Genomic DNA, 17501 nt, shown 5'->3' with positions numbered 1-17501 from the left:
GGTTTTGTGATGCAAATATATCACTCTTTTGAACACATACTGTTATGAGACGAAAAACGTTTTACTTTCGTGACCCCAACAAACTTGCCGGACTACTTTCGTCTGGACCAAAACTGGACAAGAACTGGACTCACAGGATGCTGTCAGGGGTAAGTCAGTGTATTTGCACGACACTATTGATGGGGATGCCATACAGATTCATGTCAAAAATCCCGAACTATCCCTTTAAACTCTGTCTTAAGTGGCCACTTAAGACGTTACCTCAGTTTACCTGGGTATATTCACTGTTTTGTATGTACACTGAATGTCCTGAGCAGGAGCTCAGATTGCAGTTGCTAAAATAGTAATAATTTATTGATATAAGGTGTTTTGTAGTCAGTGTACTACACTATAGTGTGTCATGGGGTAATGCATTATATGACAATGCAACTTTCATAAATATTACCATATATCAGTTGTAATTATGTTCTACACATATACCTGCAACTGGCAATCATTTTCAGTGACTAATAAAATGGTTTTGAAAGTTCCTACTTTTAAAACATTTTTGATATGGTAATTTTCTTTGAGATTTCATTTACAACAGGTCTCTGACAGCTCAAAATGCATCTCTGGGCATTTAAAAACTGCAGAGCTACAGGGGGCCTCTGGCGGCCCCCGGCCCCCTGGCCTTACTGGGTTGACACCCCCCTTCCCATTTTCCTGGATCTGCCCTTGGACACTCTTGTATGGACCCTTTTCACGTGACGTCACGACAAACACAGCCGCCATTTTGGACATGTACTACCAGTAGTTTATCACAGCCAGCATTGAGGAACGGCAGCAAAGAAAGTGTTTATTTTCAGCAAGACTTCCATCATGCCACTATATTGTTGTGCACTTGGATGTAGTAACCATCAACAAACAAGGCAAGGGTTATCATTTTATCGGATCCCGACGGAGAAGATGGATAGCGGCCATTAAAAAAAATTAACAGATTGGCAGCCCTCGGCATACCAGCGCTTGTGTAGTGACCACTTTGTTGGAGGTAAGACGAATAAAATTAGCCAGAAAAGGCATTACATTGCTGTTAACATTCTGTGGCGGTGAGTGTGTAACCAAATAGGCTAAAATAACCCATTGTAACCTCTTTGTTCTTCTGTAGTAGCTATTGGCTAACGACATTAGCTAGCGTTGTGTTCCTTTGCTGTTGGTAGACTGTAGGACAGATCAGAGGCAGTGTCCTACAAACAGCGCTTAATTTGAGGGGGAGCAAGCCGGAGCGCGCTCCGGAACCTCGGGCGTTGGCTCCGGCAGCTATTTACACTGGATCCAGCGATCCGACACCTCTTTTGACTATGTAACAAAAAAAAAAAACAACCCAAATAATTAAATACAACCCCAATTCCAAAAAAGTTGGGACAAAGTACAAATTGTAAATAAAAACGAAATGCAATCATTTACAAATCTCAAAAACTGATATTGTATTCACAATAGAACATAGACAACATATCAAATGTCGAAAGTGAGACATTTTGAAATTTCATGCCAAATATTGGCTCATTTGAAATTTCATGACAGCAACACATCTCAAAAAAGTTGGGACAGGGGCAATAAGAGGCTGGAAAAGTTAAAGGTACAAAAAAAGGAACAGCTGGAGGACCAAATTGCAACTCATTAGGTCAATTGGCAATAGGTCATTAACATGACTGGGTATAAAAAGAGCATCTTGGAGTGGCAGTGGCTCTCAGAAGTAAAGATGGGAAGAGGATCACCAATCCCCCTAATTCTGCACCGACAAAGAGTGGAGCAATATCAGAAAGGAGTTCGACAGTGTAAAATTGCAAAGAGTTTGAACATATCATCATCTACAGTGCATAATATCATCAAAAGATTCAGAGAATCTGGAAGAATCTCTGTGCGTAAGGGTCAGAGCAGGAAAACCATACTGGGTGCCCGTGATCTTCGGGCCTTTAGACGGCACTGCATCACATACAGGCATGCTTCTGTATTGGAAATCACAAAATGGGCTCAGGAATATTTCCAGAGAACATTATCTGTGAACACAATTCACCGTGCCATCCGCAGTCGCCAACTAAAACTCTATAGTTCAAAGAAGAAGCCGTATCTAAACATGATCCAGAAGCGCAGACGTCTTCTCTGGGCCAAGGTTCATTTAAAATGGACTGTGGCAAAGTGGAAAACTGTTCTGTGGTCAGACGACTCAAAATTTGAAGTTCTTTATGGAAATCAGGGACGCCGTGTCATTCGGACTAAAGAGGAGAAGGACGACCCAAGTTGTTATCAGCGCTCAGTTCAGAAGCCTGCATTTCTGATGGTATGGGGTTGCATTAGTGCGTGTGGCATGGGCAGCTTACACATCTGGAAAGACACCATCAATGCTGAAAGGTATATCCAGGTTCTAGAGCAACATATGCTCCCATCCAGACGACGTCTCTTTCAGGGAAGACCTTGCATTTTCCAACATGACAATCCCAAACCACACACTGCATCAATCACAGCATCATGGCTGCGTAGAAGAAGGGTCCGGGTACTGAACTGGCCAGGCTGCAGTCCAGATCTTTCACCCATAGAAAACATTTGGCGCATCATAAAACGGAAGATACGACAAAAAAGACCTAAGACAGTTGAGCAACTAGAATCCTACATTAGACAAGAATGGGTTAACATTCCTATCCCTAAACTTGAGCAACTTGTCTCCTCAGTCCCCAGACGTTTACAGACTGTTGTAAAGAGAAAAGGGGATGTCTCACAGTGGTAAACATGGCCTTGTCCCAACTTTTTTGAGATGTGTTGTTGTCATGAAATTTAAAATCACCTAATTTTTCTCTTTAAATGATACATTTTCTCAGTTTAAACATTTGATATGTCATCTATGTTCTATTCTGAATAAAATATGGAATTTTGAAACTTCCACATCATTGCATTCCGTTTTTATTTACAATTTGTACTTTGTCCCAATTTTTTTGGAATCGGGGTTGTAAAAAAAATGCAAGTTTATTTAGTGCTAATGTCTGATTTTGATATCTGCCTTGTTGGTGATTTCTCTCATGAAACGACATCCACAAAATATCTGCAGATGAACTTAATTTGCAGTGTTATTACAAAACATGCCCAGAAGCGCAGCGCCCCGCCCCCTTTTTTTCCGCACCGGAGCCGCTCATCCTCTGCGCTCCGGGACCTCCCACTTTACAAATTAAAGCACTGCCTACAAATAAGTGTTCAAAACAATAGGAGCATGTATTTGTCTCTTAAATCTAGGCCGTTCCCTGTAATCTGTAACACTGGGTTGGAGAAAGTAATGGCAAATAGCGAGTGCACAAGCCATAGAAGGTAAACTGTACACAGCGCCAGGGCAGTGTGATGGTATGTCTACTTTTAGATTGTGTTAGCTTATCAGTGAACACACTCGTCACTCGATGAGTTTCACGTCTTTACGACGGATACTTAAATGTGTGTTAGGTATTATTGTTGCAGTCTAAGCAGTCATTGTAGCAGCTAGATGAGCGAGAACCGAAAGGGTCTGTGCCATAAACCGTTATTTCTGTACGGCGTTGCTAATGTGTCGTTACTGTTATTTCTCCCTCTGCTCGCCCTGTAAATGCCCTACGTCGCTGGATAGCGAAGGTGTTTTCTGCATCTTGCTCCTTTTTCTTGTATGTTCTCCGTTTGTCGCCTTCCTCGCATTCAAACCAATTCGAGCCGAAGTCCGCTACATGTCCAAAATGGTGGTCGCGTTTACGAAGGTCACGTGACTGAAAAGGGTCTATAGTGCCACCATTTGGCAACAGAAAGAGTGACTTTTCACAGAAAGAGTGCTGATCCTCCTAGACGGGTCAGTAGATTTATATCAGACTTTGTGTACATGAAGTCATGGGGCTCCTGAATTTATATTTTGAAGGGATTTTAGATATGCTGAGCAGTGTATCCATGGAGACAGGAGAAATGTGGGGACCTTGAAAATGTGGGGACCTTCACTTTTTTGCACACGTAAAGGCAGTGTCTGAAAATGAGATCACATGCATTATACTAGTGGGTTATCATTGATTTCTTCAATGAAGGTGAAGAAATATCCAATTCAGGACCCAAGGTCCTGGGTTCGAGCCCAGCGGCCGGCGAGGGCCTTTTCTGTGTGGAGTTTGCATGTTCTCCCTGTGTCTGCGTGGGTTTCCTCCGAGTGCTCCGTTTTCCCCCACAGTCCAAACACATGCAGGTTGGGTTAATTGGTGGCTCTATATTGACCGTAGGTGTGAATGCGAGTGTGAATGGTTGTTTGTCTCTGCATCAGTCCTGCGATAATCTGGCGACTTGTCCAGGGTGTACCCCGCCTCTCGCCCATAGTCAGCTGGGATAGGCTCCAGCTTGCCTGTGACCCTGTAGAACAGGATAAACAGCTACAGATGATGGATGGATGGATGGATGGATGGATGATGTGATCCCCAAATTATTTGCAATTTTACATTGAGGAAAGTTAATCTGAAATTGTTGCATTGTTTGCCTATGACGCCTTTCACAGAGTGGTGAACCCCTCCCCATCTTTATTTCTGAGAGACTCTGTCTCTCTGGGATGCTCTTTTTATACGCAATCATGTTACTGACCTGTTGCCAATTAACCAAATTAGGCTTTTTTAGCATTACTCAACTTTTTCAGTCTTTTGTTGCCCGGTCCCAACTTTTCTGAAATGTGTTGCTGACATAAATTCAAAATGAGCGTATATTTAAAAAAAAAAAAAAAAGTAAATAAAATTTCTCAGTTTCAACATTTGATATGTTGTCTTTGTACTATTTTAAATTAAATATAGGGTTTCCATGATTTTGCAAATTATTGGATTCTGTTTTTAATTACACTTTACAGTGTCCCAACTTTTTGGAATTGGGGTTGTAGATAGATGTCCCTACTCAGCCAGTAAGTGTTTGCTTCATAGGCATCACCACATTCTTGCACAATGTGTAGTTGAGGTTTTGGAGGTGTGCATGTTGTGTTAAATTTGGCAACAGAGAGTCAGTAACCACAAGACTAGTGTAAGGTAGTAACACAATCTTGGTAGGCATTTTAGATACTTTGAAAATGAACTTAACTTGGTGTATTCATACTTGTTTTTTTATTACACAAAATTAATTGGTGCATAATTAATTCATGGTTGCATGTTGTTTAAGCCACCTTTTATCATAAATATTTTGCTTGCTCTTTTACTATTATCTTAATCTTGTATAATATCATGAGTAGTTAAAGCACAGAAAGTGCTGGAACTCTATTGTTTTTGCTTGAGCTTTGAGATTTTTTGTTTTCTTCCCTAAATCATACAGATGTGAAAATTGGTCAATAGGTCCCTCCCACTACTCAGGCTAGTGAAATGGCTGTAATTGATCTAAGGCTGGTATTGTATTTTCCACATCCACAAACATGTGAGGGACTGCTAGGAGCTGTATGGTGCAAATTTCATCATCAGAGGGTGTACACGAGACCCTGTGCAGATGTCTACAATTTTTGTGATCATGTGGATAAGTCCAGGAGCACCAGTGTGTATGCACTGGAGGTCTGTCATTACCTACATCTGTATAATTCATCTTTAAAACAATATAAAGACAGTCAAACATTCAATAATTCATGGAGGCAAATAATTTGTAGAGGAAAATGCCAATCTACTGCACATGTATGTAACGGCCTCGAAACGGACTTTAAGCAAACAAGAAAGTAGTATAATGCCTATAGTTATGCGCCCACTGTGTCCGCAGCTGTACGTGTGCACATCCACAAGGGAATATAACTGAGGGTTAATGATGGAGCTTCATTTTAATTTTTGCTGTATCTTCACCAAATTTGTGTCAAAACACTCAGCAGTCTGTGAACCCCAGTGATGATCAAAAACATGTTGAGAGTTCTAAACAGGAAAAGATTCTGAAGATATCTGCAAAATGTGGGTTGTGGTTTTTTATAATATATAATACACACACACTAATATTTTATATATTTTTTTATATATAAAAAATATAAGGGGTGGAAATATATTCAGTTAACTTTCCCAGGAACCGTAAGTGTGATTGAGCTAACATTTGGGATACTGCATCTTTGTGCAAATCTGTAACAGATTTTCCCCATTTCCTCCCTATTTGGTATTTTCCTACTGCCAAGTCAGATCTCCCCCATCATACAACAGTTGAAAAGATGGGTGAGGGTTAACACATGCTACCTCTGAGAAATGTGAAGCCAGCCAGCATCTTTTCAAACTGCTGACGGGGCTGAAGACTGTGACCATTTAGTTGCATTTTCTGACCATTTTTGGAGATGGTGTGACTAAATTTTATAATTAGGCACACAAGTTCAACTTGCAAATACCCCCCTGGTTTTATTTTTTTTGATCATCGCATGTCACATGAAACATGTGAGAATTGGTGTCGGGGTGTGTGTGCGCGAGAGAGAGAGAGAGAGAGAGAGAGAGAGAAATTTGCGCTCATTCAGGTTGTGTGGGGTAGAAATTTGCGCTGGTGGGGCAAAATTCGTCTGATCGGTGAATAACCAGAAGTGGTGCTACGTTATGGCGTTACAAGGCAACAGCTGTCAAAAGCAGGGAGTGAAGACAGTGTGACTGAGCTCATTACCATGACCACACTAGTCATCTAACATGAAGCTTGCTAGCTAGTGAGCTACCTAGCTTGTTGCCTCACATGAACAATAAGTAAACAAGTTAAACAATAAGTAAATAAGTTAAAGCTAAATAACATAAGACAAGTTCCATGCAGATTCATTGGCTCTAACTCATTTCCATAAACCCTATAATAGCTAAACTTCATTCAGAATGCTTTTGCGAAGTTAATTTTCTGTGACCTGCAGGCATTTATTAAACTGATACAATTAAAAAAAAAGTTTGCTGCAGATCTATTTGCAGACAACAGTGTTAAATAAATGTTCATTTAAGTTCATATGCTAAAGGCTACATGCAGCATGAAAACATGTTGCAATGCATGTCAATTTATGTAGTGTACCTGAATTTTTTGATGGTGCTCCTAAAATTTTCAGTACATAGTACCAGTGCTACTAGTTGAAAAATGAATCTGGAGCTCTGGCCTGCATCACAGGGCAGCATAACACACTTTGGGTGGGGGGGCACTTTCCACCCTCTTCTGCATACGTGAACACACAAATGCTCACAATTGGCTAGTGTTACTGTGATTGACAGGGGAGAGGGATAACGACATCCCACCACACAGAGAGCATGGTCAGTTTTGCTCTGTTTCACTCCTGTACAAGGGTGACTGTGGTGTCGTCTGGATTTTTAAACAGTGTGACTGCTACATATCGATCAGTTCTTTTAGATCGGAAGTTGTTTTGCTCAGCTGTACAGGACTTCATGGATTCAGATGAAGTTGAAAAGCATGTTTAGTACAAGGTGCTAAGGAGGTCTGCAAATTTTGGGGCGTGATCATCAATAGAGGTGGAGTTAAGTTCAAGTAGCTGTTTCTCTGGAACCCTGTGGCTCATATGAAAATCTTTGATTTAGCATCTTTGTGCTAATCACTAACTGGACTTTTAATAATGTTTTATTAGTTCAAATGGCAGGAGGGATGGCATTACTGGGTTAGTTCAAATACCATCAGCCAGTCGGTAGTCATTTCACAGGCTGGTTTCACAGTGGTGTCACAGTGATTAAGGCATTGGACTACTGATTTAAAAGGTTGAAAGTTCAAATTCCATCATAGAAAAGCTGCTACTGTTTGTGCAAATATTTAACCTTCAACTGTGTTTTTTTTTTTTTTATTATTATTATTTTTTATCCTGTTTCACTTGTAAGCTGTTTTGGATAAAAACATCAGCCAAATGAGAAATCTAAATTTGGAACAAACTGGCTGTTGGAAGAAGTAGTTGTGAAGTGTTTGGACCCCACAGATCTTCTTGTTGGTGTTTTGTTTTATGCAGTTGTACATAATTGGACATGGATGCTGTGTGCCATCTCTTATGAAAAGAAACACTTTTTGTCTAGTGCACATTTTGTTTAAATAGTTGGGGCAAATCTCACACGTAAATAAGCCTTTGATATAAGTATGTATCTAGCCATTTGCTAGCTGTAATTATCCATTTGTGATTTAATTTGCTGTGGGAGTTCAACAGCTATCCTGGGCAATCACTTTTTAAAATAATTTAATCATAAACAATTGGGCTTACTCATCTCATAGCATGGGTACTGCTGGACATTTTTGTTAGCAAATTTCTTATTTTGGCCTTATTCTCAAGTATTAAATTAATTTTTTTGCAAGCAAAAAAAAAATCTCAAACAAATTTCTTACTTACCAAAGTTAAGCATTGTTGCCAAGGAATATAAACTACATCGTACAATTTCCTTGTTTGGACATATGATTTTTACACTATTATCTAGATGGCTGTGTAACTGTATATCTCACTTCTGTGCAGCTATTTGGGCAATGTAGAGATAAATGTGGAGATAAAAAGGTATTTCTGTAAAGCTGGAGTGAAAGGGATACAGGTAAGCTTTAACTCTGCACCTAGTTTTGAAATATAAGGCCATATATCAAACTGTAACTACCATAATAACTATTAATATTCTATCCACGTTCACTGGATATGAGCAGTCATGCACTCTGATTGATTGGCTACTACTAGGCTATCCACTCATATACCGTGAATAGAGAAAAACAAAATGACAGCATGCATCAAGTCAGATATATCACTTTAAGTATTTAAAAGAAACAGAAATGGCTAACTGAATATAGTCGTTCCCCCCCCAAAAAAAAAAAATCTCCTGTTCCACACTGCAGCCCAGTTGGTGGCTGTAATGCACCTTTAAGTTGGTGTGCCAACTGCCAAAAAAAAACCCGAAAGAAGAAAAATGGCAGAGCATGTTGCTGAACCAACCAAGGATGAAATAAAACTCTACTCAAAAACAAACCCCCCAAAATACAAAAAAAAGCAACCAAAATTGGAAAGAATTTCTTGGTAAGAACAGATATATATAATATACAGTGCTCAGCATAAATGAGTACACCCCCTTTGAAAATTTAAACAATATCTCAATGAACACAATTTCCAAAATGTTGACAAGACAAAGTTTAACTTATAACGTGAAAGTAAGATTAATAATATAACTTGGATTACACATTTTTTCGGTTTTACTCAAATTAGGGTGGTGCAAAAATGAGTACACCCCACAACAAAAACTACTACATCTAGTACTTTGTATGGCCTCCATGATTTTTAATGACAGCACCAAGTCTTCTAGGCATGGAATGAACAAGTTGGCTACATTTTGCAACATCAATCTTTTTCCATTCTTCAACAGTGACCTCTTTTAGTGACTGGATGCTGGATGGAGAGTGATGCTCAACTTGTCTCTTCAGAATTCCCCATAGGTGTTCGATTGGGTTCAGATCAGGAGACATACTTGGCCACTGAATCACTTTCACCCTGTTGTTCTTCAGAAATCCAACAGTGGCCTTAGATGTGTGTTTAGTCATGTTGGAAAAGTGCACGACGACCAAGGGCACGGAGTGATGGTAGCATATTCTCTTTCAGTATAGAGCAATACATCTGTGAATTCATGATGCCATCAGTGAAATGCAGCTCCCCGACACCAGCAGCATTCATGCAGCCCCACATAAGGACACTACCACCACCATGTTTCACTGTAGGCACCATGCATTTTTCTTTGTATTCCTCACCTTTGCGACGCCATACAGTTTTGAAGCCATCAGTTCCAAAAACATCTTGGTCTCATCACTCCAGAGTATAGAGTTCCAGTAGTCTTCATCTTTGTCAGCATGGGCCCTGGCAAACTCTAGGCGGGCTTTTTTGTGCCTGGGCTTTAGGAGAGGCTTCATTCATGGACAGCATCCATGCATGCCATTCCTCTGCAGTGTACGCCGTATTGTGTCATGGGAAATAGTCACCCCAGTTTGGCTTTCTACTTTAGATAACTGCAGTGAATTTGCATGCTGATTTTCTTCAACCCTTCTCATCAGAAGAGGCTCCTGTCGAGGTGTTAACTTCCGTGGACAACCTGGACGTCTCTGTGAGATGGCTGCAGTTCCATCTTTCTTAAATTTTTGTACCACTTTTGCTACAGTATTCTGACTGATAAGTAAAGCTTTGCTGATCATCTTGTAGCCTTCACCTTTGTGGTGTAAAGAAATTATTTTCTTTGGGGAATTCTGAAGAGACAAGTTGAGCATCACTCTCCATCCAGCATCCAGTCACTAAAAGAGGTCATTGATGAAGAATGGAAAGAGATTGATGTTGCAAAATGTCGCCAACTTGTTCATTCCATGCCTAGAAGACTTGGTGCTGTCATTAAAAATCATGGAGGCCATACAAAGTACTAGATGTAGTAGCTTTTGTTGTGGGGTATACTCATTTTTGCACCACCGTAATTTGAGTAAAACTGAAAAATGTGTAATCTAAGTTATATTATTAACTTTACTTTCACGTTATAAGTTAAACAGATGTTATATTAAACTTTGTCTTGTCAACATTTTGGAAATTGTGTTCATTGAGATATTGTTTAAAATGTTACTTTTCAAAGGGGGTGTCCTCATTTATGCTGAGCACTGTGTATATAGCATTTTTCTTAAGTTGCTACTGTAATTTTGCCGGTTTGTTTACATTCAAAGCGGAAATTATTTTGTTGGATGTTTTGTAAAAGTTTTTATTTATCGAATTTGAAAAAAATAAATGCTCTGTTTCTCAAAATCGAGTGAACGTGTATAGAATAAAAGTTATTCCACTCAGTCTCGTCGTACATGGCTTATAGCTCATGGCTATCAGCTCATGTATGACTTGATTTTGTGGAATAACTGTTAAATATACTATAATTGTAGAATAAACTGAGTAGAGTAGTTACATGAAGGTGAAGAAATATTCTTTGATACTGTCTTTCTCAGCTCAGTGGTATGATGAGAGTGATTTTGGAGCCTTTGATCGGCAATGTGCCCATTGTTGGCGCACTCACGATGTTTTTCATCCGTAGGCCTGTAAGTTCCTATACACTCGCATCTCCTCTACATCCATCTATACCTTTCTTCTTTTCATCACAATTTATTTTCCAGGAGTCAGTACTTGATTTCATCTTTTGTTAGATCAGTGCTTCACTTTCACACTATTATGGACCTACCTTGATCTTGTTAATATACATTATTATGTCTGGAAGTGCCAAGTCTGTCTTTTCTTCCTCATCAAACTTTCTCCTATTTCTTCATCAGAAACTGGAGATCAACTGGACTGGTCTAACCAACCTCTTGGACATTCCAGGACTCAAGTGAGTCAAGTAGAAGAAATTTTTTTAAAAGGGACAATTTGATTATATTATTTTAAACATTTAACAAGTTAAAAACCTGTTGCTTTAAAAATATTAATTTATATGTTAAATGATTTTTTTTTTGTTCTAAAATGATTGTTCTCCATTTGTTATTAAAAGAAAATTTTCTTGGAAAATCATCAGACATTACAATGAAATGACGATTGAAGGACCCCAGTTTGACTTGCATCAGCACTGCTTCCAATCTTCATAATACGAGTACCTCTCTAAATATTAGAATATCGTGAAAAAGTTCAATCTTTTTTTCGTAATTTAATTCAAAAAGGTAAACTTTCTTATATTCTGTATTGATTACATGTAAAGTGAAATATTTCAAGTCTTTTTTTTTTTGGTTTAATTTTGAGGATTATGACTTATAGCTCATGAAAATCAGAAATCTAGTATCTCAAATTATTTCATTTTGAGTTTGAGTAAAACAGTATAAATACAGTGTATCTCTCGGTCTAATTCAGTACATGCATCTTGGGGAAGACTGCTGACTTGACTGTCCAGAAGATGATCATTGACACCCTCCACAAGGAGGGGAAGCCACGGAAGGTCATTGTTGAAAAGCCTGGCTGGAAAAGATGTACAAACAACAGGGATGACCGCAGCCTTGAGAGGATTTTCAAGAAAAGTCAAATCAAGAACTTGAGAGAGCTTCACAAGGAGTGGACTGAGGCTGGTGTCAGTGCATCAAGAGCCACCATGCACAGATGTCTTCAGGAAAGGGGCTACAACTGTCACATTCCTAATATCAAGCAACTCCTGAACCAGAGATGACGTCAGAAGCGTCTTACCTGGGCTAAGGAGAGAAAGAACTAGACTGTTGCTCAGTGGTCCAAAGTCCTCCTTTCAGATGAAAAGTAAATTTTGCATTTCTTTTGGAAATCAAGGTCCTAGAGTCTTCAGGAAGAGCGGAAAGGCACAGAATCCAAGGTGTTTGAAGTCCAGTGTGAAGTTTCCACAATCTGTTGTAATCTGCTACATCATCTGCTGGTCTGGGTCTGTGTTTTATCACGTCCAAAGTCAACTCAGCTGGCTACCAGGAGATTTTAGAGCACTTCTTCATGCTTCCATCTGTTGACAAATTTATGGAGATACCGATTTCCTTTTCCAGCAAGACTTGGCACCGGTCCACACTGCCAAAACTACTACCAAATGAACATACTTTTCAGAAGTTGGACATTTCTGTATTGTAAATCCTTGGATGACTGATTTTAGGAAATATTCTAATAATTTGAGATACTGGATTTCTGATTTTCATGAGCTATAAGCCATAATCATCAACACTGAAACAAAAAAGGCTTGAGATATTTCACTTTACATGTAATGAATATAGGATATATGAAAGTTTACCTTTTTGAATTAAATTACGAAAAAAAATGTACTTTCATGATATTCTAATTTTTTGAGCTACACTAATAGCATGCAGCAAAATTTTTCTATCTTTCTTGGATGTAGCAAACTCAACATCTTAAGTAAATTTGATAAAAATATTATTAGTTGGCTATTGTCAGGTGTAAATAACAGTTTCTTGAGTTGGGAATAGAGATGGGATTTGAGAACCAGTTCCACTTGAGTCCATTCCAAATTGACTGACTGATCCATTGGAATCATTATGTTTCTGAAGTTATTGATGCTAGCATATTTTTCAGACAGTTGCACATTGCAAAAACTCATGCGTCATGATGCCAAACTCTGCACCTATGCTGCTGGAAAATTGTAAAAAGAAGCAGTCAGGGTGGACAGGAAGACATGGTCCAAAGCGTGGCTTCTAGTGATGCTTTAACCATCCCTTGTTGGTAGCTTTCATGTGGTAGGGGTGGGCTTGCTAATGGGCGGGAATTGGTAAATGAACAAACTGGGAGAAAATTGGGTAAAAAAAAAAGTACGTAATAAATAAATGCATTTGTATCTATTGGATTTTATACAGTCATGACTTGGACAACCACATAAATCTGTATACACTATTCTTTATTGCTTTCACTCTCTCTCAGCTTTAAGTCAGACACTATGATAATGGATGCCATTGCCTCCTTTCTGGTGCTACCTAATCGCCTCACCATTCCATTAGTGCCAGATCTGCCAGTGGCTCAGCTTCGCTCCCCTCTGCCCAGGGTAACACATGCGCGCACACACATGTATAAACACATACATGTATGATTCATTCATACATAGGTGCACTCAAAAATTTCTATACATACACTCACTGTCCACTTTGTTATAAACACCTGCACATTCATGCAGTTATCCAATCAGCCAATCATGTGACAGCAGTGCAGTGTATAAAATCATGCAAATACAGTTCATGAGCTTCAGCTAATTTTCACATCAAACATCAGAATGGACAAAAAAAAAAGTGATCTCAGTGATTTTAACTGTGGTGTGGTTTTTGGTGACAGGACTGACACAGTAACTCAAATAATCATTCTTTACACCCGTGGTGAGTACAAAAGCATCTCCGCATGCATAAAACATCAAACCTTGAGGTGGGTGGGTGACAACAGTAGAAGACCATATCAGGTTCCAAGAACAATATTTTTTTTTTTCCACCATTGTGATGTTTGATGTGAATGTTAACTGAAACACTTATCTGCTTGAGTTTTATGCATTGTGCTGCTGCTCCATGATTGGCCGATTGGATAATTGCATGAATGTACAGGTATTCCTATTAAAGTGGACGGTGAGTGTAAATTCTTATATACACATTCTCTTTCCCTGTTTCTCACCTCTTTCAGGGTGTGGTCCGTGTTCACCTGTTAGAAGCCGATACATTGGCTGCTAAGGATAACTATGTGAAGGGTGTGATGTCAGGTATGTCAGACCCTTATGCTTTGATCAGGGTGGGGCCACAGACCTTCAGATCCCACCACAAAGACAACACAGACAATCCAAAATGGGGTGAAATATATGAGGTAATATATACATATATATACACACACACACACACATCTCATATGTGTATCTACAGTTGCAACCAGAAGTTTACATACAGTTTAGAAAAAGACACGTAAACTTTCTTTTTTTTTCCCCCCTCCATGTCTGACAGTAAAATTGAGGAAACTTTTCCTGTTTTAGGTCAGTTAGGATCCCCTCCAATTTTTTTTTTTGGTAAAATGTCAGAATAATCAGAAAGCGAATTTTTTAGAGAATTTTTAATTACTTTCATCAGAATCAGAAGTTTACATACACTAGGTTGACTGTGACTTTAAACAGCTTGGAGCATTCCATATGATGATGATTTGGCATTAGAAGCTTCTGATAGGGTAATTGACATCATTTGAGTTAACTGGAGGCATACCTATGGATGTATTTTAAGGCACACCTTCAAACACAAGGGCCTCTTTTGCATGACATCATGGGAAAATCAAAAGAAATTAACCAAGACATCAGGAAAAGAATTGCGGATCTTCACAAGTCTGGTTCATTCTTTGGTGCAATTTCCGGATGCCTGAAGGTCCCACGTTCATCTTTCCAAAAATAATATGCAAGTATAAACACGGTGGGAGCACACAGCCATCATACCGCTCAGGAAGGAGACGGCTTCTGTGTCCCAGAGATGAACATGCTTTGGTGCGAAATGTGTAAATGAACCCCAGAACAACAGCAATGGACCTTGTAAAGATGCTGGCTGAAACCGGTAAGAGAGTATCATTATTATCCAAAGTAAAACCAGTGCTGTACTGACATGAGCTGAAACGAGGAGAAAGCCACTACTCCAAAACCACCATAAAAAAAACAGATTGCAGTTTGCAGCTGCACATGGGGACAAAGATCTTAATTTTTGGAGATGTGTCCTGTGGTTTGATGAAACAAAAATTGAACTGTTTGGTCATAATGATCATCATTATATTTGGAGGAGAAAGGGAGAAGTTTGCAAACCTCAGAACACCGTCCCAACCGTGAAGTATGGGGGTGGCAGCATCATGTTGTGGGGCTGCTTTGCTGCAGGAGGGACTGGTGCACTTCACAAAATAGACGCCACCATGAGGAAAGAAAATTATGTAGCTATATTGAAGCAACATCTCAAGACATCAGCCAAAAAGTTCAAGCTTGGGTATGGATGGGTCTTCCAAATGGACAATGACCCCATGCATACCTCTAAATTAGTTGCAAAGTGGCTTAAGCCCTGTTTACATTATTTCGAATCAGCGGATCATCAGATTAACGTTTTTAAAACGATTCGCGTGCACACAGCAACGCCAATACACGATTCGCGTGCACACAGCAACGCCAATACACGGATACGCTAATCACATGACTAATTAGATGGCACGTAAGTTGAAATGTGTAAATAACCTCAGTGCGGCTCAGCGCTTCCTCCTCAGCGGCTGCGCTCCAAATCACTCCGCCCTGAACAGCGAGTGCCCTCTGGAGGGTGCGCACTCCGGCCCTGCGCAGCTCACAGAGCGCGCGAGTGAAGCGCATGAGCAGTGATTCGGGACTGAGCCGCTGTGTGTGTGATCCCAGTGCATATCGGGCATGCGCAAGTCACTCACCACTTGCAAGTGGAAGGATGGCAAGCCTAAAGACGATCATAACTACACAATGGGCAGTATTTGGAAGTGAAGTCCGCGCCGTTTTTCAGCAGTCGCGTCACATGACCAATGTGGTATGACCAACGCCAGCGAATCAGGAAGGTGGATGTCACAGTGATGTTGTCCAATGACAACGTCAGCTAGAGCTCAGCACTGCGTTTCCTCGTTCCTCAATGTTTACACAGCACCGGATCAGATACAAACTGGGTTGAATATGTGGGCCCTGGCGGATTCAAGTTGTTCCGCCTGTGGAGTCGTTTCCCGGCGTTTTAATGTGCACGGACAGTGCATCCGCGACGAAAATGAGACAGATACAGTCTAATGTAAACACCACCTCAAGGACAACAAAGCGAAGGTATTTGGAGTGGCCATTGCAAAGTCCTGACCTCAGTCCTATAGAAAATTTATGGGTGGCACTGAAAAGGCGTGTGCGAGCAAGAAGGCCCACAAATTTGACTCAACTCCACCAGTTCTGTCAGGCGGAATGGGCCAAAATTCTAGCAAGATATTGTGAGAAATTTGTGGAAGGCTACCCAAAATGCTTGATTCAAGTTAAACAGTTCAAAGGCAATTCTACCAAATCCTAACCAAGTGTATGTAAACTTCTGACTTTGATGAAAGCAATTAAAAATTCTCTTAAAAAAGCTCTCTCTGATTATTCTGGCATTTTACAAATAAAAAAAAAATCGGGGATCCTAACTGACCTAAAACAGGAAAAGTTTCCTCAATTTTACTGTCAGACATGGAGGGGAAAAAAAAGTTTGTCTTTTTCTAAAGTGTATGTAAACTTCTGGTTGCAACTGTATATCACCTGTTTAAACCTGGATGGAAAGTGATATATAAAGTGTAAGCATCATGTTACTGAAACATATTGTAATGTCTCTGTTGTAATAACCTGAAACTAACTAATTAAAAACAGGTTTTAAACCATCTCTGTAAAAATACCAAATCATATATCAAGACATTTTCTTCTGAGAGTGGTCTTCTGTGAACCATACTATGAACCAAAATATGTTTGACCTTGACTATGTGGTGGGACTTTCAGGTAATTGTTCATGAAGTACCTGGTCAAGAGTTGGAGGTAGAAGTGTATGACAAAGATCCAGACCAGGATGACTTTCTGGGGAGGTACCAACATTGTTAATTGTTGTATATGCACTCATTTTTGTCTTTAATATTGTGCCACACAAAATAAGTACATGTTTATAATTTACTATTGAACTATTACAGAGGATTTAAAATTAGAACTCAGTGATTTTTAGTTTTAGTCTTTTGGTCTTATAGTTTAATTCTTAATCTTTTTTTAAAACTTCTATAGCTCAGATTCTGTTTATATTTCATAGTTTCATAACTTACAACTGGAGTAATTATGGTGGCTTTGCTGTCCAGCAAAGCATCCACAAAGAATCTGGTCAAGGCATTACGAAGAGTATGAAATACTCCTGCCTCCATGGCCGGGAGCTCAAAGGAGCAGAAAATTGGGTTGTGCTCTCAGAGGAGGAGGGGTGGAATGCTCTCTCTGTGTCTCATAGTGACACTATCCAATCATGGCTGCCTGTGAACTCATGTACTGTATACGGAAGTGGGTAGATGGTGCTTTCCTCCGAGTGCGTTATGCCGCCCCCTGATGTTGCATAAGTAGCAGTTTGAAAAGATG

At 39.7% G+C, this 17501-nt stretch overlaps 1 protein-coding gene across 1 annotated transcript in view; it reads left to right on the top strand.

Moving 5' to 3' along the window:
* The window catches only part of esyt1b (extended synaptotagmin-like protein 1b), a 227765-nt gene that overhangs the window by 38404 nt on the left and 171860 nt on the right, over positions 1-17501 (top strand). Inside the window, exons 5-10 of the mRNA XM_060919134.1 lie at positions 8408-8480; positions 10891-10980; positions 11209-11264; positions 13304-13424; positions 14045-14221; positions 16890-16972. Of these exons, the coding sequence (XP_060775117.1) occupies positions 8408-8480; positions 10891-10980; positions 11209-11264; positions 13304-13424; positions 14045-14221; positions 16890-16972 (600 nt within the window). The remainder of the gene's footprint in view (positions 1-8407; positions 8481-10890; positions 10981-11208; positions 11265-13303; positions 13425-14044; positions 14222-16889; positions 16973-17501) is intronic.

Source organism: Neoarius graeffei, chromosome 4 (genome assembly GCF_027579695.1).
Source record: "Neoarius graeffei isolate fNeoGra1 chromosome 4, fNeoGra1.pri, whole genome shotgun sequence".
In the NCBI taxonomy this organism is placed as follows: domain Eukaryota; kingdom Metazoa; phylum Chordata; class Actinopteri; order Siluriformes; family Ariidae; genus Neoarius; species Neoarius graeffei.
This window is presented reverse-complemented; position numbering and strand designations above follow the sequence as displayed.